Below are 22234 nucleotides of genomic sequence, written 5' to 3'. Positions count from 1 at the left end.
GATGGCGTTTCCCCAGCTTTGCAAGTCCCAAAGTATTTCCAAGTGCTAGACGTGAAGTTACACCCACAAGGTTTTTATAGAATGCCAACATTTGTCCCCATCGTGGTTAAAATTTAACCAAAAACTGTAATTGAACTACAATGAAATGTCTTCTATGCATTCTGCTTTATTTCAGCTTGCTTTCTTTACAGCTAATGTACTTCATGAAAAGCTGCAAAACAATAGAATCGCTAATAAAGCAAAAAATTAACATTTCATCAAAAAATGCCACATGAATATATTCATACAGATGATTCACTTCATCAGCAAGAGAGCACGCGTTGAAATAGTTTACAATTAGCACTCTAGATGTGGTTTCCCATTTCTCCCCACTTCTTTGGTGGCTTCAGCAAACTTTGTCCTGTAGTTCCTACAACGTGCCGAAATGCACTAGGAAGCCTTTCAACAGTTACATATACTTGTATAATCCTGGGGAAAAAATACACATCTTGCACAGTTCTTTAATTTTATATTGTCACTGCCTAATTCCCCAAACAAAGCACAATCTCTATAATAAATTCGTAACTTGACGGTTTTTCCTAGAGTAATGAAAATAAAGAACATGAACAGATTTTTAAGAAGCTTATTGATCAGTATCTATCCAAGCTGAAACTATTTCAGCAGGAATAAAGGAAAATAACCTACTCTGAACTACCCGCTTTTTCACATAGAAAGGGAGAGGAGTTCATGATGTGCCTAGTACTTCGATACACATATATGTATGGTGGTGCTACTCAGTAACATCACTTTTTATATTAATACTGCTTGACCTTCTATAGTAACAGAAAGTAATGCTTATGTATGATGTCAAAACATTTTTTTTTTACTTAATATGTTAAGCTAGACAGCAAGAGAGTCGGATAAAACAAAGGCTATGCCTGAAAAAATACCCATGTACTGAATTCCCACATTTCTACCTCTCTCCTTATTTTAATTATTTAACTCTGAATGACAACACTAAAATGAAGAGTTTGGGGTTTTTCTTAAATCATTTGTTGTATAACATGATAGTTCTTAGCAAGTACTACTAGGGGTAAAATCTCAGGACACGAGACAAATCAAGAACTCCTACAAGTACTGCCCACAGACTTCATTGAAATGCTTCAATAACATCAAACGCCTTATACAACAGTTTTCAAATCACCCCAGCTTTAGTCAACAGACTACCCAATCGCTAATGAATAATAAAAGAATAATTATGCAAGATTAAGCTTAAAAATTTGGAAACCAGAAAAACTGCAAGCCAAAATAGGTAGCCTGCAACTTGTTTCTCCTTATGCTACCCTGCTGGTACTGCAGCAAGCCAGGTCTGCCAGGACCAGCTAAAGAGAGTTTCTTTAAATGAAACTAGGACAGAACTCTTAAGATATTCAACAGTATTTTAAGTAGATCCATTTTTAAAATACTCAGCTTTGAAAACCTGTTGGATCTGGATGACTCCTGGTTTCTGTGGTGAAACCTTTCACAATTAAGGGTCACTTGGAAAATAGTCACAGCATTGGCACAGGTGCTGGTTCTTAAATCATTTACTTCATTCCTACTCATACATTCCCAGCATGACTCAAACACGCATTTGTAAGATGTATGCAATTCTCAGTCCAACTAGTCACAGAGTAATATACTACAAACTCCTCACAGATACCTCATTACCACTCATTTCACTATTAATATATTCTAGAAACTTGCTTTTAAATTCAAATGCCTCAGGACAAATTAATGGTAAGCAATCTTCACAGAAATTGCCAATACAGAGGTAACAACCTCTGATAACAAATATATATAAAACATACGACAAGGTGGGTAATGCATCCATATGGTTACAGCAATACTATCAGGCACTACTGTGATCCCAGGTGCTGCTTTTTAGTTATTCTCAGAACACAAAACTCCATTACAAGAAATGAGTCTTTTTGCAGGAGCAGAAATTTAAGTTTATTATTCCCATTGCTTGTTTGATCACTATGCAAGAAAAACTTAAGGAGCTTATTTCTGAAGTAACTAAATCCCATCTGTTATTTGGAAAGGAGAGACACAGTTTACTTTGTATTGTTGGCAGCAAAGTTTTACCTAAAAATCTCCTCCGCAATCTTTCTGGGCAGACATTAACATTTCATATGCATCATCACAGCAGGCTTTTTCTATTAGAAAAACTAAAATCCATAGTTATTAAACAAAATAAACTACTTCAGATTAACACTATCCCTTTAATGTCTAGAAAAATCATCTAGTAGACTGTAAAATAACTATTACATTAGCTAAAATTGTGAAGGGATGAAAAATGCAGATTTCTTCAGATATTGAAGAATTATTCCAGTATAACAGGAACAAAAGGGTGTTCATCTACAAGACACTTTGCCCAAGGTACACATTTTCCCCCATGGGTAAGATATATATACCCCATTACATCTTCCTTCAATCAGCAACATAAGAATTAGCCCCTTCTGATGAATCAACAAAACTGCAAAGCATATGTGAAACAGCACTAAAGAAAACACATGTTTAAAGCCATGACTCTTAACTGCCTTAAACCCAAAAAAAAGAAATCCCTACCTCCTTGAGAGCCATCAGTTTTTTCATCCTCCCAAACGACTGCCTTCGAATTGAAGGACAAAATAATTCATGTATTTAAGCCTAATTCATGGTTTCCATCAAGTTGCGAACACATCCTTTGGCCTCAATCCATTTAAACATGGTAGACCAAAATGAGCCCTAAATACAGTTAGCCACCTACCAAACAAATGATTTTACAATGTTAATATTTTAGCAGCGCCTGAACATAGGAGACAAGAATGACATTGCACAGCACCAGTTTTCCACAATGAAAGCTCCAGTCTTCCCAAGCTCCGAGGCTGTCAAGACTCCTTCTGTGAAATAAGCACCGCATTTCAGCAAAGGTGCAGTTGAAAGAAGCTAGAACTGTTCTCACCAAATTCCCAATAACCTTTTTCAAAGCTGAGACACAGCAATTTCCTCAAGGGTGGGGGAAGAAGAGTTTGTATTCCCCTGCCTTAAGGACCAAAACCAGAAAAAAGACAGAAATCAATTGAAGAAACCAAACATCCCCCTGGGTCTAATACCCAATTTAGCTGTTATTTGTTGGGGCATTTTGAGAGTTCTTCTTTTACCTACATAGTCCCAAACCACATCCATGGCAATCTAGAAGTTTTGGAATAGCAGACTACAGCTGAAGAAAACAATTCATTTCAGTTGTCAAATCTTTCTCTACAGACAAGCCAGAGTCTGCTCTCTTCCTTCCCAGGCTCGCTTTTTACAGGGGAACACTGTGAAATTAAGATTCTTGGATATTTACACAATATCAGCAGCTACAGCTTTGATTACAGCTTTCATGGGTTTCCTTATGAAAATCACAAGATGTGGCAATGTTAACATGATCCAAGCAGTTTCTCAACCTCCTTTGAAAGAGCAAAGGGTCATCCAAACAGGAAAACAAATCCAAAGACCACCTCAGTTTTGGGCGGGGGGGAGAAAAAATCCAAGGAACCAACCTCTGTAATAAAATAGCAGTTTTATTCAAAACAACCAGAAGTTTAGAACACACAAGGTAGACACTTGCTGCTTTTATTCTCCCTTTTGTAAGCTTGTTTCTTTGCTTGCATGCGTCAGAACGTGTATGTGATGTTTTTATTGGGTTTGGCTCCATTTTATTTTAAAACTGTAGTTGCTCTGTTGACCACTTTCTGATGTCTAACAGACAACTTGCAGGCAACCGACCCAGGACGGGTGCAGACAAACAATGGGATCGACTGCAACCTGTGCTCTCAAGTTCATGTGAAATGACTATCACAGTGGCAATGTATTAAACACTTTCCTACATTGCCTGAGGTATCAACTACTGCCATTAGTCTCGGAAGCAGCTTGGTTTTGGTAGGACCACCAAGACTGGCCTACCTTGCTGCTATCAGAGATAATCTTCCCTCATTGAACCACATTACTGAGGTGACAAAGTAGCACCGGTATTATGCACTCTGCAAGTAAAGAGTCTTAATTTCCTCCACATGTATCAGTGGTGGTGTTTTGTTTAGTAGATGGATGTGCATACAGCTGTGTGGAAAGCCATACCAAGGTTATAGCTGCCTATGGACCTGCACATTTCATACAGTCTTCAATGTTAAAAATATACAAAAAAGGAAGTATGTTTCACTTGAGATGCACGCATTCAAAAGTAAATAAAAACAATTAATTTAGTAATCATAAGGGGTTTAAGAATTAGTCTTCCCTGCTACCACCCAGCTGCATAAAATACACAGCATGCATCTGAGCTTATGCAAATACACAGAAACGTCACTTTGGGACCTGCAAAAAGCTGGAAATACAAAGAATGAGAAATCAATTATTTCTGCAAGCAGGGATTGCTAATTTAACAGAAAGTACATTAAAAACTTCCAAAAGTGCTTTCCATAGCCCTTTGTAAAAGAAAAGTTAACATACAATTTAACTGTGCCCTACTAGAAGAGATTAATGCTGCAGCTGGACACATAAGAAACCTGCAACTCCTGGATTTCCTGAGAACAAGGCACCATGCCCACAGGACACTTGCACCAGTGGGATGTCCGTCCACCAACACTAATCACCATTACCTAGCTCAGAATTTCCTTCTTCCTTAGCTCTGCTGGCAGCAGGACTCTGAATATAGTCAGGCAACTCAGTGCAGTAACACTGAGCATAAACTAACTGAGCTGACAATAACATGTTTGACAGGACACCACGATCCAGAAGAAAACACCTGTCTAAATCAAAACTTGAAAAGCTCCTTAAAAAAAAAGTCTGGAATACAAACCTCTGGTTTCCACAGGCAGATGTGACTATTTATTTGACCATAGGGAGAATGTTGTTAATACACAGATAAACCAGTGTTCCCAAAAGTGAAAACCCCTCAGATCTAGTCCTAATGAGAAGCACACCATGAACTCCTCACCAATCCCATAGCGAGCACTCTCAAATGTGTGCCATATTCAGTATGCAATTCTGACGTAATGAAAACAGCAGGTCAACAATACAAGATAAAAGGGGCCAATGTGATGAAGACTAACACCATAATGTGTAGTTCTGGTTCTCCAGCCACTGAAATACAGCCTGCTTGGAATGAAACAACAGAGCTGCTAAACATATGTCAAACTGTCCCACATTTAAGGAAAAGAAATGGCCATGTGCCAAACTTAGATTAATCACCTAGTTTCTGGAGGCAGACTAATTCAAATCAACCAAAAAACATATACAAAGAGATACCACATCAAAGTTTTTGCAGAGCAAACCAGTTAGAAAACAGACAAAAGACATCATTAGTGTACAAGTTTTTACCAACTTCTACTGAGATGTAATACACATTATAACAAAAGAACTAAGTTAACGGTTAGAAAGCAATAAAAGATACAAATAACAGATTATTGATACCCGTCAAGAGCCAATGGCCCACTTTCTGCCTACAAATCCCATCTAAACTGGCATCTCCAACAGAAGTAAAGAAAAATTGCAGTTTGATTTTTTTGGTTTGTTTTTTAACTTCTTTCTTTCCAAAAAGATAACATTATATAGAATATATATATACACAAAAAAAACCACAAAATGGGGACTTATCAAAAAACCTGTTTGACATATAATTATTTTAAAGAGGTTTTAAACATAGAGATGCAAAAAACCCTTAACTTCTGTGTAAGTTACGCATTTGAAAGAAAAACTGTAGTTGAGAGCTGAAGCCTTATAAAAACAGATGTTTAAAATACACAATATCTCATTCCAAGGTACAGAAATGGTTTTTGTTAGCTGACTCTTGGAAGCTGTGCACAACAGGAACTGCAAATCATCACATTTCCAGGTGCATTAAATTGCTGGGTTTACTGAAGTTACACTGTGCTTCTACCAGGATACAGAGTAATGAAGACAAGTATAGGAGGAAGGCACTAAGGTAATTTTAAGAATATCTTTTGAAAACAAAAAGCAGTTATTTATTTTGTAATCATTATACACATGTTCACAGTGAAATTAATAAGGGATTAACCCCCCTCCCCTTTATTTTCATGAAATCTGTTTTCTTCTCAAAGTGATGTTTAAGCAGTACCTACATTATGTCTATTGGAAAAGACATGAAATAAATTGAAATGGTCATATTGGAAAAAGCAGAAAATTAAGCATGGTGAATCCTGATTTTCATTCAAAAAACCTGTTCTGATTACCAGTACAGAATATAAAGTCATGCTATATATGAAGGATTTCAGTTTTTCATTAAATCTATGAAGGGCACAGAAGACCAGGTTTCATGTGCAGATGCAATTAATTGATTTCAGGTGAGCAAAGAGCTATCACCTATGTAATAACTTCATATATATGAAGGATCATACTGCATAAATTCATGTAGATTACAGAATCTGGCATTAATGGGTCATTTCCTTTAAATATGTACCATCATCAGAGACATTTCAACAGCCACACAGTTGGGATTTTTCATCTTTTTATTTTATTGCTTTTACACATTTTAAGATATATTTACATTGTCATTCTTACCTTCACATGTCAAAGCAGAAGGTCATAATTTTCATGGGCAAGCTATGAAACCAGACTTTACAATGGACAAATTCCTAACTTCTGTTTCTTCAAATGTAAAAATGATTGTAAATTAATAGAGCTCAAAGAAATGATACCAGGAAATAACGTATCAGCAATCCTGGCAAGCTTAAGAGGGCTGGATTCATTTATTCACAGTTTCATAAAGATGAAGGCCTGAAGAGATCATTATATTATCTATGTTGATGTTTCAGATCTTCTGTGACACACAAAATACTTCATTGCCCAGCCTATAATAAGCCTAGTAATTAGGCTACAGTGTTCTAATGCAGAAAAAATCTCAGCTGCTATATATGCAGCAGACCACCACAAAGGCCAAGCCACATGCAACAGTGGGGAACTAATTATTGGCAAGGTTAGACTTCATGATCCCATCAAGCAATTCATACACTGTTACTGCATATGAATTCCTCTGCGGCACTCTTGTGATCAATTTGATTTGAAGTGGGTGAACAAGGTCTAGCAACCGAACATTTATGAAAGACAGTTTCCTGTATCACTTCAAGCAGCTACAAACATGATTTAAACACTATAAAGCGTATACGACTCTGAGATGTTTAAATCTGATCTACCCAGTTCCAAGTCAAAGATAAATTAATGGCACCTCATATCGTCTTGAAGTATCCTATACAGAGGAATAGACATGAAGACTTCCAATTGGGAGTGGGTAATCTTTAAACATTCAAAATTAGGAAGCTGATGTTTCAGTTCTAAACTGAAAAGAGATTTCAGATGAATTCTTAATAAAAAACAAAAGTGGCTAATAGAAAAAATAAACAAGAAAGGAGGTCCTTATATTTCACTCAGGACTGGCTTTGTTTAAAGGCAAGACCAAATGTCCAAAAGATACAAAACACAGCGAAAGTCACTAAAGTAACAGGAAAGACATAGGTGGTATTTTAACTCTTCACACTAAAATCTACTGGCAATACCAAGACAAAAAAAAAGGAAAAGGAAGTATGCAGAAAATAAGCAGCAGGAATATTGCATCAGCACAAAGAAACCCTTGAAATTAGCTTAAGTCCTTATAAGCATGAGATCAGAAGCATGTGAACTATACAACCTCTGCTGTTTGTGTGTGTGCTGATGTGCTTCTCTGTCAGCCTATGTCTGTAAGTAATTCCCTTTCTGTTTTGGGATCCTTCTACCTTCCAGCTCACCAGGACTACTTGTTCTTGGTTGTTCTGTCTGAAGTCCATGAGGAATCATAATGTCCTTGAGTTGAGTCTCATAGAGTTCAAGAAGCAACAGGTGCTCCATGCAATTTTCAACCTGGTCTCTCAGTTCCCAACCCTTTCCCCAAAACAGGAAAATAGAACTGAGATCGAGAAGCCAGAGCAAAGAGCGAGAAAGCAATCTGTTCAAGACAAGAACTTCCCTAACTTCTGGTTTTGGTTTTTCCCCTAAGCTGCAGAAGTGCCCTGACCTTAGGTTGGTCACATCATAACAGGACCTGCTTGCCTTTCTACTTCTTATTACCCTGGGTGCCCCACAGGAGCTTTCCCAATCAAATACAGAGCTCAGATTTAAACTTCCAAAGTCATAGAAGTAAAGGAATACATTAAAAACAATAACAGACACACCCAAAAAAACCCACCCTGAACTCCTGTATGACACCTGTATGATAACATTTGACTACTACAGGTCATGATTATCAAAAACTTGAACTTGAAATAAGCCTCTGTATAAGATGCACAAAACAAAGTGAAATTAAGAGAAGACAGTGATGATGTTCTCCCCATTTACCTGACAGACAGGTGGTCAAAGGGTGACAAAGGAACCCCTAACCAAAATAATCACTACTTCACTACTGTCTTTATGATTTGTGAACCAAAGTCCTATAAACCTTGTTTTCCTTACAAATCCAAAAAAAGAGTTTCGTTCTGCACTGAATGAAATATTTAATGCCAAGCAAAAGGATATTAATTTTTAACTCCACAACTTTATGGTTCAAACAAAGCAAAACCTTCTGCTCTCCCCAGCTATGGGGCACTCAATCTGTACCTGAATACTGAACCAAAGGTACTAAAAAAGAACTCAAACCAAAACAAAAACCACTAAACAACAAAATACCCACCACACATGGACCATGCACTTTGAATTTAAATATAGAAAATGTTACATTTCTCATCAGTCATGAGACTTTTTTCATGTATTATTTTGACTTTTGATATGCCAAAATCACTTGACTAAACAGATGTTTGATTCCCTCTCCAGCTAACAACTCCTTTTCTTCTTACATTCATGTTTCTTCTGTCTGTTCTTTCTTCGCTCTTCTGCTTCTAACTCATTGTTAGATTGGCACAATTTGGTTTTCAGTCCCCTTTTTACAAGGCAGTTGCTTTTAACAAAAAAGGAGCCAGTGTCCTGCTAATGACAGACTTCAGGCATCTTCATCACTTCTAGCCTCCTCAATCTTTTTAATTCCACAACTTATCATTTTCTTTTCAGACACTCCATTCATCTGTTTAGTTTCAAGAACTATGTACATTCCTGAAGCACCTCTTACATCCCTAATTTTCTTTCCTTTCTTACTTTTCCTATGCCTTTTTAAAGCTTACATGTTTTGAGTCATTACTTCTTTTCCCACTATATTCTACTTCTAGATTGTTCAATCATCACTAATAAAAATCAATAGAATATATTGATTATAGAATAGAATATTTAAAGCTATTCTCATAGCTCTTCTCATAGCTTTAAATACTTCACTCTCCCCTTCTGCTCATACTGGAGTCTCAAAAGAAAATAAACCAAATTCCCTTAGTTGTTCGTACCATTTTTCATTACAATTCCCTCATTCAACACCATCTGTAAGCATTTATTGTAAAGCATATACTTTACAATTTACAAATCCCCAAAACCATATCCAACTGATTTAATGCACTGAGAACTCTACAACTCGAACAGAATGCAGAAGGCTATTCCTTGCCTTCCCATAAACACTTCAATTTTCAAAACAGCCCATGTTAAGTCACAACAAACTACTAGGACAAAAGATGGTTTTAGTTATACCACTCTGTCAATATACATTTGGGGTTTTCTGTTTGAAGACACAGAGGATAGGCACTCCCTTTTACTCACTGGTGGCTCGTTCTTGCTTACACCATGACATGCTACAACATAAAGACTCCGTATACTTCGGCTAACATTCATTTTAAACATTTAGTTTCAAGTGTTTGGAGAACATAGTGTTTGCTTACCATAGGTTACAAGATCACAACATCATTTTAATTGCTACGCCTTAAAAGAAGCACAATATTCATTCTAACAAACTCAGTTTAAAACCCCACTCTAAACCTCTGTGATACTTTGTTTGAAATTATTAAAACACAGAGAACACCCTAAACAATATGCTAGGAACACAACACAGCAGGCAGTTGAAACTGTAAGCAGAAACAATTTTGGAATTCTTTTTTCTTTTTTTTTTTTTTTAATAATTTTCTGATAATTTGGACTGGTCCAAAGATCACTCATTTGGAAAAGACAAAGAAGAAGGAAGTCAAAGGTATTACAGTTTAAAGGAAGATCACTTGCTTTTTAATTAAGTTTGTTCTATTTTACACTTTCAAACCTTAAGAAAAGGCATTAATAGTTCCATTATTTACCCTAATAACCCCATGCAGAGTTGCTTGTTTTATTGGTTTCCTCCTATTTGTCTGCACATTGAACCTTGCTACAAAAGAGATTATAAGGTTTTCTTAGGATGAGTTTGTTGGGGTTCTGTTTGTGTTTGACTGTGTCTGGATAACTCCAAAACTGATTAAGGGCTCGCCTTAATCTGTGATTCAATTCTCCATAACAACTAACAATAGAAGAGTGACTATGTTGTTTTATAACTAAAAATAGGATATGAAAGATTGAAGTTGGTTTACCTTGCATTTCTTCTACAGGCATCTAAATCCTCAAAAGTCCTGTGTGTGTACATAAGTTGTCTTCTATAACTGCTATCCTTATAATACTACTTACAAAATTATGCACACAATTGATCAAAAAGAAAACTAAACCCAATAAGAAACACTAATTCAAAGGAAAAGTAACAAATCCAAGAGGCTTGAAGACAGAGTATACCAGGGTATAACATGATATAACTCAGTATTGTGTTAACTTGGCAATGAGGCTTTAACAGACCAAAACCAGTCTGCAAATAACCTGCTAGCCCCAGACATAAGACACCCCCAAATTTGAAAGAAAGAAAACAGCTGTCTCAGTAAGGTGGCACATCACTGTTACATGAAGTTGATCTATGAAGTCATTTTCTTAGAATACTTACCACTAAATCCCAGTTATTTTGTTCAAGCAACGTTATAGCTTCATCAATATTTTCAATACCAGTACATGCCTACAAAGAAACAGAAGCAGTAAACAGGATTAAAAGCATTGATCAAAACCAAGAGTATTAATACTTATAATTTAATTAATTTCAGCAGAACAACAGGAAAGATATAGGTCTTTTGTTCCTGTTCAAAGAGAGTAATCCAGAAATCAGATTTCAAGATTTAAACATCAAGCATTGGGATATAATTCCCAGTTCCACCAGAGGATTCTTGTGCAATCTCGAGCAAGCCACCTAGGGAAGTAAGATAAAGCAGTTATTTGTAAAACTAGGGCAATAGTTCTGTCCCATAAAGGTATATTAAGAATTCTACATTAAAAAGTATGAAACACTCACACCAACTTATAAGGGACCATGTAAATACTTCATATTTAAAATTATATTTGAGATGGCTGAAATATTTTGTCTAAAGCCAGGAACACGTATTATAAACCCTACTGCTTTCATTACCATCATCTTATACCCCTGCTCACCCTGGATGTTACACTGTAAGGTTAAGAAGGTGGCAAGCATGAGCTTTTCCTTAACAAAATGTCAACTTACTACCACATGTACAAATGAGCACCCCTTGTGAAACTACTTAAAATTGAGACTATATAATGAAACATTTACGTTTTCCTTTCAGACGAAACACTTGCATGTTATTCCAGCCCTGCACTCTCTTTTATGTAGCTCATTAGTACAGTACCATTTTTAAAGTAGTGATAACATCCCACAACATGGTATTGCAAACTGTGCTTAACTCCAACTACAAGGGAGCACTACTTAGCAAAAACCTTAATGCAGCATCCTGCTTTCTTTTTTGATACCCATAGATTTTCAGCTATCCAACTTCAGCAGACAGACCATTGCTATTTGTTCCATATATGCTCTGACATATATTTGCTACCATTCATACTGAATGAGATCAGATATGTTTCACCAGAAAGGAAAAATGGAAACAGTCAACTTTCTTTCTGGAATTTATCTTTTATCCCGATCAAAACTATGCTCTGTGTTCAAGCACACAAAACTTTTACAAAATCAAAAGATCGTGCTCCTTCTGCTCTACTACACAGTTATATAAAAAGTTTATATAAAGTTTATATAAAACAACATTGAAAAAAATCCAACCTTTTAACAGTTAAATAGTGGCAACAAACAGATCAGTTCTCCTGATTCCAATGATATATAATACTGTTTTTCCTTTACACAGTAAGAGAAAAAGGGCCCTAGGCATAAAAACAGATACTTTTTCATCCCAAGAATAAAAAGCCATCAGGTCATATTTTCCATGCTCTGACTCCTCTCCCTATTTACAAAAATTAAGAAATAAAAAGTAGAAAAGAAGTCGCAGGGAAATTCAAGTCCAGTTCTCTCTTCCCAAATTCAATGTGGAAGAATTCCACACATATGAAGATATAATAATACAGATATCCTGTATTCCATGCAGTATATCTACACAAAATGGACCAGTCTGGAAGACCACAAGCATCATCACAGATGACATTTTGGGGATTTCTTCTTTTTGCCTACAGAGGGGAGGCAGCAACTTCTACTGATCCACAATAATTTCCTCATCAGACTGATTCCCTCTGGAACAAGAGAAAACTTCCACTGCTCACAGCATTTTGTGAAATTAGTATTACATTCATTTTATTAAATTATTAAATTAATACTGAATTTCATCCACTTCGCACTAGGGATGCTAAAAAAACATAATAATATAAAAAATATACAGTTTTGCTTTCAGAAGCAACATTTTGCCTACTTTTCCATTACTTCTTACAGTTACTTCTGAAGCTAAAAATGAGACAACACTTCAATACATTCCCTAGCAAGTGTGAAGGTTATATACACCTACACCAGGTACGTTTGAGGAGTGCAGGGCTTGAGCTTGTCATTTCTGAAATCCCAGGTGGGTTCACTACCATAAACCTGTCACAAACTGTTGACAGCTCTGCTGTGAAGTAGTTTTACTTTGAGAATAAAGCTTTACAGAAATGACAGCCTGAAGTTTTATTTACAGTTAAGTGAAATACACTGAAAAATCTGGTCACTGCAGAAACAAAGAGTTACTATTCCTCATTTATCAGCATTGCAAACCCTGCATGACCTTTTTAAGAATCAAGTTGTGTTCCAGCCTACAGTAAGAACCTGACCAACAGTGTGTTGCTTCCAACTCTGGGTTGTGAAGATGAAGTTGAGGGTACCTAGAATTCAGGCTTCGAATACTGGATTTAGTGGACCCCTCTTCATACCATCCCTGGAGCTCAGGTGACTTACAAGTGCCCATATGCCACACTATTAGCCCATACTAACTGCAAATCAATTCAGCTCACTTTGGCGTACTTTTATTTTGAGATAAACTAAACAAAACTAGCTTATCCTTCTGCCGAAGCACACAGTGCAGTTCACTCTGCTGTGATGAGGTATCAAGCAACTAATTCACTTGTATGTTCACATCCTTCCTAAATCATCTTGCTGATTTACTATCTAAAATAGAACCCAACTCTCATTCCCTTTGCGAAGCAGAATCAGTGGGTAATGGGAATGGACAGGTGTAAACACTAACTGAAAACGAAAAGGAGAAGAATTCTTAATACCCAAGAAAGACAGTTTTGTTGAAAAGCCTTGGACCAGTTTTACAATCATTTTTAATACTTGATTTCAAGGAGTTCTAAAACAAAGATTTCACTTTCCAGATGGAGTGGGTTTGCTAGTTGTCAATAAAACAGAAAACAAACATTTCTGAATGACAACAGTGAAGGAATGAGTGCTCTTTATTAATGTAATCATGAAACAGACATTCCAAGATCTTCCTCAACACCGTTAACATCACAGTTCCAGCAAACTCAGATTCTTCAGAATAACATTTCAACATTCAGACACTACACACCACCACATACAAATCTCTGCCTCAAGTCATAACCCACCAGTAAGACCAAAAAAAAACCCCAACTACATTTCAAGTTCACTTCCTTTTTACTGCATCGTGTCATGCAAGATCAATTCGAGAAAATTATCTTCTTTGCATGTCTTTGATTCTCCCCAAGAAATTAAGCACACAGAACAGGCAGTCCTTTGCTGGCAGGTATGACATGACATCAAGGACTGTGTAGCAGCAGAGACCAGCCTGGTATGCTTCTGCCTTTGTTTTCTTTAGGGAAACACACACAGGAAACCAGCAGGTTCTGTGAGCAACAGAATTTAAAAGTCTGGTTCTGTGTGGGTTTGTCTCTCACCCCTAATTGTAAGGGATGATTTAAGCTTTTCCTATGGCTAGAATATTTATAAGAGCTTCTTTTGATGGAATTCTTTAGATGTTACCTGGCTATATTTTCATGAAATTTTGAGTCATTTCATTGGACACCTGGGCACCATAAGGCTGTGTGCCTCACTTACCTAGGAAAGGTAGACAAAGTCACAAGGTTTACTTATTTACATTACTTTGGTTTTTGCTCATTTTTATGCTTCCCATTCCACTCAAACAAGAAGCAAAAAGATTTAAAAAAAACCAAAATCATGGTAGATTTTTGCAGCAACAGAAGGAAAAAAAATGCCTTCAAAATATAGCAAAGTAGATGAGCTCCAAAGGCACAAAACCACATCTTTGCTACTAAGCAAAGTGATGCTCGTTGAGGAGAAATTATCTTTGATTCACAGATATTACCCAGCTTTATTTTCATGAGACCTACTTAATGAAATGCATTCAATATTTTAAAAGAAAATTCCTATCAGAATACTACAAACTCTTGATTCAATCAACAACCAACACATCCTCTAAGTCATCAAACTGAAAGAAACGAGCCACCACAGTAAAGGTAAAACCTTCAAGGCTCACCGATTTGTAAACCTTTACACATCAAAAAGAAAGCAAAACATTTTTCTGAAGGGGAAGATAAGACAGAATAGGTTCCTCCTCCAACTCCTCCACTCCGCATTTCCTCTAAATCTAGGATAGCATTTTCACACTTCACTGCAGCTCCAGAGACTGTACAGTCCCTTCTGTATTTTTTCAGACCACACAAGAGGAAAATGACTATAAAGCTGAGAAAACTACTGCTTTGCACTGAATGCATAAAATCAGATCCCAAATGGTAAAACTTTCTTAGCATCCTGCTCTTCCAGGCCAGGTGTTTCCACCAGGCAGATTTAGATTTTGCATAGAATAAAATTTCAGTGCATTTCTCCAAATATTTTTTCAGGTAGCTTTACGGATTAACCATCATCTAAGTGATGGAGAGTTTACCCTTGGAGGAAGACTCACAGCTAACCATTAGGGGTCCTATTTAACTGGCACAGTAACCTTAATTACTGCTACATAAAGCAAGCAAAGTAGCCACACAATTCAGTAGGAGAAAAGTCAGAGGGCAGACAGACTTAAGGCATTCAAGACAAACCCAGAAGGCACTTCCAGAGAGTCGTAATGCAGGATGACAGACTTGCTCTTCTAAATCCCTTGCAGGGTGGTCTGACCCCGGCAGGCAGCCGTAACAGCTGGATCTGGGTTTTGAGACCCTCAATGACCCCCCACTTCAACAGCATAGGCTTCAGCCTACCTCCGCATCTCAGGAAAGCAGCTGTCCTCCCCATCTGGCAGCAGCTGCTGCTGAAAACATTCCTCCGGCACCTGCTGCAGTGATCCAGGCAGTTGTTGCACAGCAAAGCTGGAAGGACAACTGCTGCTCCCAACACAGAGAGCTGGGCTGTTAACTGCTGCAAAAGCTGGGACAGCAACAAACAGCTGTTGCTGACTCAAATACAGAGTCAAGCTACTGTTGCCCCGACAGACAGTGGGTGGCAGTTGTTGCACAGAAGCTGGGAGCAAACGGTATTTGGCAGCAAGGCAGAATTTCTCTCACCTGTGGCACCATTCCCCCTTCTGGCCAAGGCAAAATGCAGCAGTCAAAAGCCTCCAGACGACCACATTCAGCCTAGCTGCCAGTAGCTGGATATGGAGGACTTAGAAGTCTGCCTCTCAACATTTTTGTTGAGCAAAACTGTATTTCCTTTGACTACCAACAGTAGCTATGTTTTCCTCAGAAAGAGACCATCTCTAAGCTAGCCTAAAGTAGGCTTTAGCCTAGAATGTTTCACACAACAGGTTCAGGCCCATTAAAATCAGACAGATGGCTGTGGATTACCCTGTGCATCAGTCTCTCCTGTAAAAGTCAGCTGGATAAAAAAAAACACCCTCACTTTATGCCTAACCTCCACATGCACTCTGCAGTTAACATCCTCTGCTGCAGCCTCCTGCAGTAATATAGACTAGATGCAAACACAGGTGCAATGCTCAGTTCATACAACCAACAGGATAAAACTGGAGCAATAGCTCCAAGTACCCAGAACAGCAACAAACTCTGACAACTGATCTTCAGGGCAGAGTCACACCACTTGTCAACCACAGACTTTTTCCCCTCTTGCTAATATCTCATCTGTTTCAGAACAAGACTAAGCTACCGTGATTCAGTCTGATGCCTATTACTCAGCCATTGAAACAGCAGACACAGACTCTCCTGTGTCGGATAAAAAAGGAGAAAAGAACTTTCTGGCATCAGCATTTTGTTGCAACTGTAGCTCAGTCCATCTTTTTAATACTTATACAGAGCTGCAACGCCCAAAGAAACAAGAACATTAAGGCACCAACAGATGTGACAGGTGCAATCACCTAGAAAGAAAAGCATTCAGCTCTTGGGATCTCCCACAAAGCCCCAGGAAGCCGGCATTAATACACCTCCATCCACTGCAACTGCACACACAGCACCCTAGGAAATGCTTACTTTTGAAAGCACCCAATAAATTTTTATCACTCGACATAGCAGTGCAACTACAGCTACCTCTAGTCCATAAAGATGAGGTTTTAAAGATAAATCAAAAACGCTGGCAAAGAAGAAATATTGTTAAAATCAATTGACTATCCCTTTAGTAACTTACTCTTCAAAAAAGACAAGACAGATGAGGAGCATGGAAAACACTGTTCAAGTCCTGGCCACTAACCTGCTTGAAAGGATGGCTGAATTATTCTATGAGTCTGTAATTCTCCAGGTCAGCAGCTTAAAACCAAAAAGAAAAGCACACAGAGCTGTTCCTAACAGCATATGAGACATAGGAAAAGATATTACTTATGTCCTTGAATTACAACCAGGCAGATCAGATTGCAGGTGTGCTCCAGCCACCTCCCCTCCTAGGCAGGCATCCACTGGACTTGCTTCACTTTGTCAATGGAGGGACTGATACCAGACACAGTACTCCTGGTAGCAGTGGTCTCACCAGGATAAGAACGGATTCCCTCAGTTTCCCAGCACACTAGTGCAACCCACTATGTTGCTACCACTTCTACTAGAAGAATCTTTAATTTGCTTTCTAAGCATTCCTAATAAAAATCAGGTTTCTGCATGCGGGATTTTAAATAACCCAACCCTGCGTTCCCTGTTTCTAGAGTGAAACATAGTACCTTGCTTTCCTCTCCCGCCCCTTATGAGGAGAACAGCTTGGTAATGTCTATAAAGCAGCCAAAGGCAGCTCCAAATTGTATCTGCTAGAAGTCTACTCAAACCCAGAAAGCTCTGGGCCACTAATTCATAGAATCACAGAATAATTAGGGTTGAAAAGGATCTTAAGATCATCAAGTTCTAACCCCACTGCCATGGGCAGGGACACCTCTCAAGCGAGAAAATGTTCTTGAAAATTCCCCACATATAATGTTGCAATGATAAATACTTCAAGGCAACTGAAACAAAGCATAACACTTTTTTCCTCAAAACCAGGTAAAGTTAAACCAATAGGCTCAGCCACGCAAGGTTTTAGAACCATATTATCAGATTTAAGATCCACATGTAACTCCCCTCTGGGCTATCAAGACATTCAGCACATTTGGACGCTCACAACTGAGATTGCTGGTACCTCAGCTCTTGCATTCCCACAGTCCTGCCTGACACAGGAGCACCTCCGCAGACTGCAACACCAGCTACATACATGCCCTTCTGTGGCATCCACTCTCATTCTCACCATGCAACAACCCTACTGATATGATGAGACTGTTCTTATTATGAGTCATCCGTGGTTATTAATTTAACTTTTACTTCTCTCTGTTTCAGACAAACACTTTAAACAAACATCCAGGCATATAAACTGAGACATAAACTGAAAGGTCACCTACTGCAAGCATCCAAAGGAAGATAAGAATGTTCCTCTGTTTTTACATAACTCAGGAGACCATCTGGTAAAACTCAAGCAGATTCACCAGCTGTTGGCTTAACAAAAACAAGCTAATACACTTACCAGTATCAGAAATCGATAAAAGGTTTAGGCAAATATGCCAGGCTCAAACTTTGCTCAATGCATTTGAACTCCCACCCCCAACTATTTACAAGCTTCATCGTTCTACTATTTAAGCACCACCTTAGGCAAAACACTGAAGTAAGGAAGCAGGAGTCCTTTCCTACATAAGGAATGGGGGAATAAAGGAAGAAACAGCATTTCTGAAGGTCACAGAAGACATTTCTACCTATTAGTTACCAAACAGACAAGCGTGACCTTTGCCTGCAGTCTGAGATGACTGCAAGCCTTCTGAGCAAAGCAAGCAGGCTACAAAGTTTAAACTGGTAGCATGAAGCTCTAACCACTTCTTAGCAGAACTAGCTAACTTGGCACCACACTAACCACTTTCAAATGGTTTCCAGCAGACTTTGAACACTCTCAAGACTCTGGAGCAAATTCTGTTTCCAGAATACCACGAAGGCACATCCCTAGGAAGCCCATGAGCTGAGCCAAGACATGAACCCTAGTGTTTAAGCCACATGCACTACACACAAAGAGCAGTGCTCCAACTGAATTAAAAACCAAACCAAACCAAACCAAAAGTCAGTACCCATTAATTAGTACCCTGGATTACTAACCTGTCTTTCCTGAGGACTGAAGACAGCCTTTACCCAGCAACTACAAAAAGCTTCAGTTAAGATTGTCCCAAAGTTTCTGTGTTTGTGTAATACTTTAATTAAAAGTATCTCAGTGAAGGTAAAAAACCCAAGACATCCTGAATCACAGTTATTTAGCTCTCACATTATCACATAAGAAAAACTAATGAAAACCAAAAAAAAACTGCTCAATTCAGACAAATGCTTTTGCTTACTGGATATCTGCAGTCATCTCCTTCCTCCTCTTTGCCTCAAAAGCAGAACCTTAAAAACAACTAAAGAATAAATAAAGGCCACTTTCCAGATAAGCACACAAGGAAGAGTATTAATCCATACAAAAAGATATTTTACTCCCCATTCCACAAACCCTCAGTTTTTTTTGGTAAAGAACAGGACCACAAAGAATGGACATGCTCTTAAAAGCCTGAGAATGGTATCCAAAACAGGGAAAGAGAAGAACACTCAAACCCAGCAGAGCACAGGTCATACCATAATGCAGGCCAACAAAACTGGATTGAAAAAAAAAAACCATTTGTCTAAAGATAAAAATTATTCAAGCTCCTAAATGCACGAGGACAAGAAAGTCTGCCAGAGAGTCAGTGGGACCAAAGCAAGAAGATATTGAAGAAGTATTCAAAGACAGTCTGGGCATATTGCAAAAGGCAAATGAATTCTGTGCACTCATATTCACTACAGAGGAACTTAGGGACCATCCTATAACAAAGCCGCTCTTTGCAGAGAGCTCTCTCATCCTAAAGTGTAAGTAGAGACATACAGAAAAAAAAAACACCAGGCCCAGATGATTGCCCCCAAATCTTGAAGGAATTTAAATACGAATTTTTCAGAGCAGACTGCTCTTGACATCAACCTCACACTCCTATATTGCTGACACTAGCTTTTTGGTGAAATATATTGGGGTGCAAGTCAGAAAGGGTTAAGATTTCTACAGACAAATTTATATATAACCCCATGTTATAACAACCCCATCATCAAGCTCTTAAAGTGCTGACTTGTAGAAACTAGGATGAGGCAAACCCATTCAAATTCTGTTTCTTTTGGTTCTTTCCTAAGGACTAACGACTGCTGCAGAGGAGACATCAGGCCAGCTGGCTCCTTGATCTGAGCTGATACGGCACCTTTGATATTTGCTCACACAAACAACCTGACCTTTAAAAATAAGAATAATAGAGGTGACTCAGTTTTAGAGTTCTTGTCTTTACAAATCGTTTCCTGCTACACGTAAAATGTGAAACCTGTATAAAATAACTCAAGGGCTAACGTACTCTGTTCTAGTTTCAAAACCTTTCCAAGAACTTGAGCTTTAATGAATTATCTTTTGAAAGTATAACTACTCCTGCACAACAAAGACCTGCACAACCAGTTAGACACACAAGACCAGTAGATGACTTCTTTGATAGACCAAACAACATGTAATGCATACATTAGGGCTTTGGTTTCCTCTTTGAGCAGTTTGGTTTTACAGTTGCACATTATCTAGTCAACTCCAAAAAATTGGCTTAATTAGTAGGCATCTATGCAGCCAGAAAGCATGTCATTTCCTTTCATCCAAATGATGAGGAGCAAGTAAAATGTTAGGCGCTTCCCCAGGCTTTTTATTCTACTTCTTAAAAGTAGAATAAAAGAAAGACTCCCCTCATGGCTGCCCCATATATGCAGCACACTGACTTAACCACTGACTAGACAAACATGAAATCTATCAAAGACATGCCATGTATTTCTTTTAATAGGCTATTAACTCTTGCTTCAGATAGGGAAACACATGAAAAGTAGGCTTGCAATGGTAACTGAACCATAACAACCGCCCAAAGAGAGAAGGACATTCTACCCTTTCAGACTTCCCAACGCCAGTGCAATAATCCCAAGATGGGAGATTCTCAGGATCCCGTAAGACACGTATCAAATCACTCAAATCCTCGTCCTCTCCTCTCTCACACCTCCTTCCACACAAAAACATTAACTTTGTATGTTTACTGCAAATTATCCTTGCTTACCAAGAATTAGCCACATTTTATTTTTAATGTGCCAAATCACTTTCACGGTAACTTCCAGTGAAAGCATGCTCCTAGCCTCTGGGAGTATATACAATTAATAACTTCAATGTTATAATTAGCATCAGTTGTCATGGCATTTGAAAAAGGATCCTACATCTACCACCTCTCAATCTGTTTCAGTGACCTACTAACCCAAATACCTACATGAATGGGTTGATGGAAACGGTGACATGATTACTATGACGTGAAGAGTCTTTTCAAGGTAATTGAACTAAAGGAACAGCATAAACCTCTTTCTAAAGATGAATTGGTGCTCCAGTGGTAAATTATTTAGGTTCTTGCAGCACGGCTGAAATGCACACAAATCATAGTATCCTCTTTCTTCTCTATAAACATCAGATACTATTTCTAATTAACTATCTGTCCTTATATAGGAGAAATTAGCTGGCTTTTCCATGAACAGCTATCAGTGGAAATATCCATTATAATGTTTCTAAATGGCCATCACTTACTTCTATTTCTTTCTGTAGTGACAGAACAAGGGGTAACAGGTTAAAACTTAAACAGGGGAAGTTCAGATTGGATATAAGGAAGAAGTTCTTTACTGTGAGGGTGGTGAGGCACTGGAATGGGTTGCCCAAGGAAGCTGTGAATGCTCCACCCCTGGCAGTGTTCAAGGCCAGGCTGGATGGAGCCTTGGGTGACATGGTCTAGTATGAGGTGTCCCTGCCCATAGCAGGGAGTTTGGAACTAGATGAACTTAAGGTCCTTTCCAACCCATACTATTCTATGATTCTGTGTGTGACTCTCGAATCCACTTGAGCTTCAGTTTATAGACCAGAAAGTTGGCTAGTAAATCAAACTAGCTTTGCTCTGATGAACAAGAGCTTTGGGTTTACAGCCAACCCTAAAAGCATCTTAAGAAATTACACTATTAATTTTTCAGAAACACACACCGAACAAATGCATAGAAGCAATGGTCTTGGAAGCAGACAACAGCAATCAACCTAACCAAACTAAAACACACTAAGCACACAGTATGCTTTTATCGTGTCTCTTGACCCTAAGGCCATTTACAGCAAACAAAACCAATTGCGTTGCAAAGAAGTCCAACTACCAGTTCCAACGCTGCTACTGACTGTGCAATGGGCAAAACTATAATGTGATAAACAGCAAGAAGGATTAAAAGGAATCCTAATCAAAATGCAAATTAAGAGGTCTCATAGGTATGAACTTCAACACCTTACAGTGTCTTAAAGTCCTCTTTTTTACACTGAAAACCTGCTGTTAATAATTTAAAAATTAGGTAAGAATATGGTAACCTATATCCATAAAAACAGGTGAAACAGTGCTGAGCATCCTGGCACCTAACA

The 22234-nt window shown here is 38.1% G+C and overlaps 1 protein-coding gene across 1 annotated transcript in view; it reads right to left on the bottom strand.

The window, feature by feature from the left end:
• The window catches only part of FAF1 (Fas associated factor 1), a 170723-nt gene that overhangs the window by 142836 nt on the left and 5653 nt on the right, over positions 1-22234 (bottom strand). Inside the window, exon 2 of the mRNA XM_061344844.1 lies at positions 10889-10957. Coding sequence (XP_061200828.1) covers positions 10889-10957 — 69 coding nt within the window. The remainder of the gene's footprint in view (positions 1-10888; positions 10958-22234) is intronic.

This window comes from Neopsephotus bourkii, unplaced genomic scaffold, assembly GCF_033783945.1.
Source record: "Neopsephotus bourkii isolate Nb327-2 ecotype Australia unplaced genomic scaffold, CSIRO-AGI_Nbou_v1 NB_234, whole genome shotgun sequence".
NCBI classification, from domain to species: Eukaryota; Metazoa; Chordata; class Aves; order Psittaciformes; family Psittacidae; genus Neopsephotus; species Neopsephotus bourkii.
Note: the sequence above shows the minus strand (reverse complement) of the source record. Positions and strands in the feature narration are given on the sequence as shown.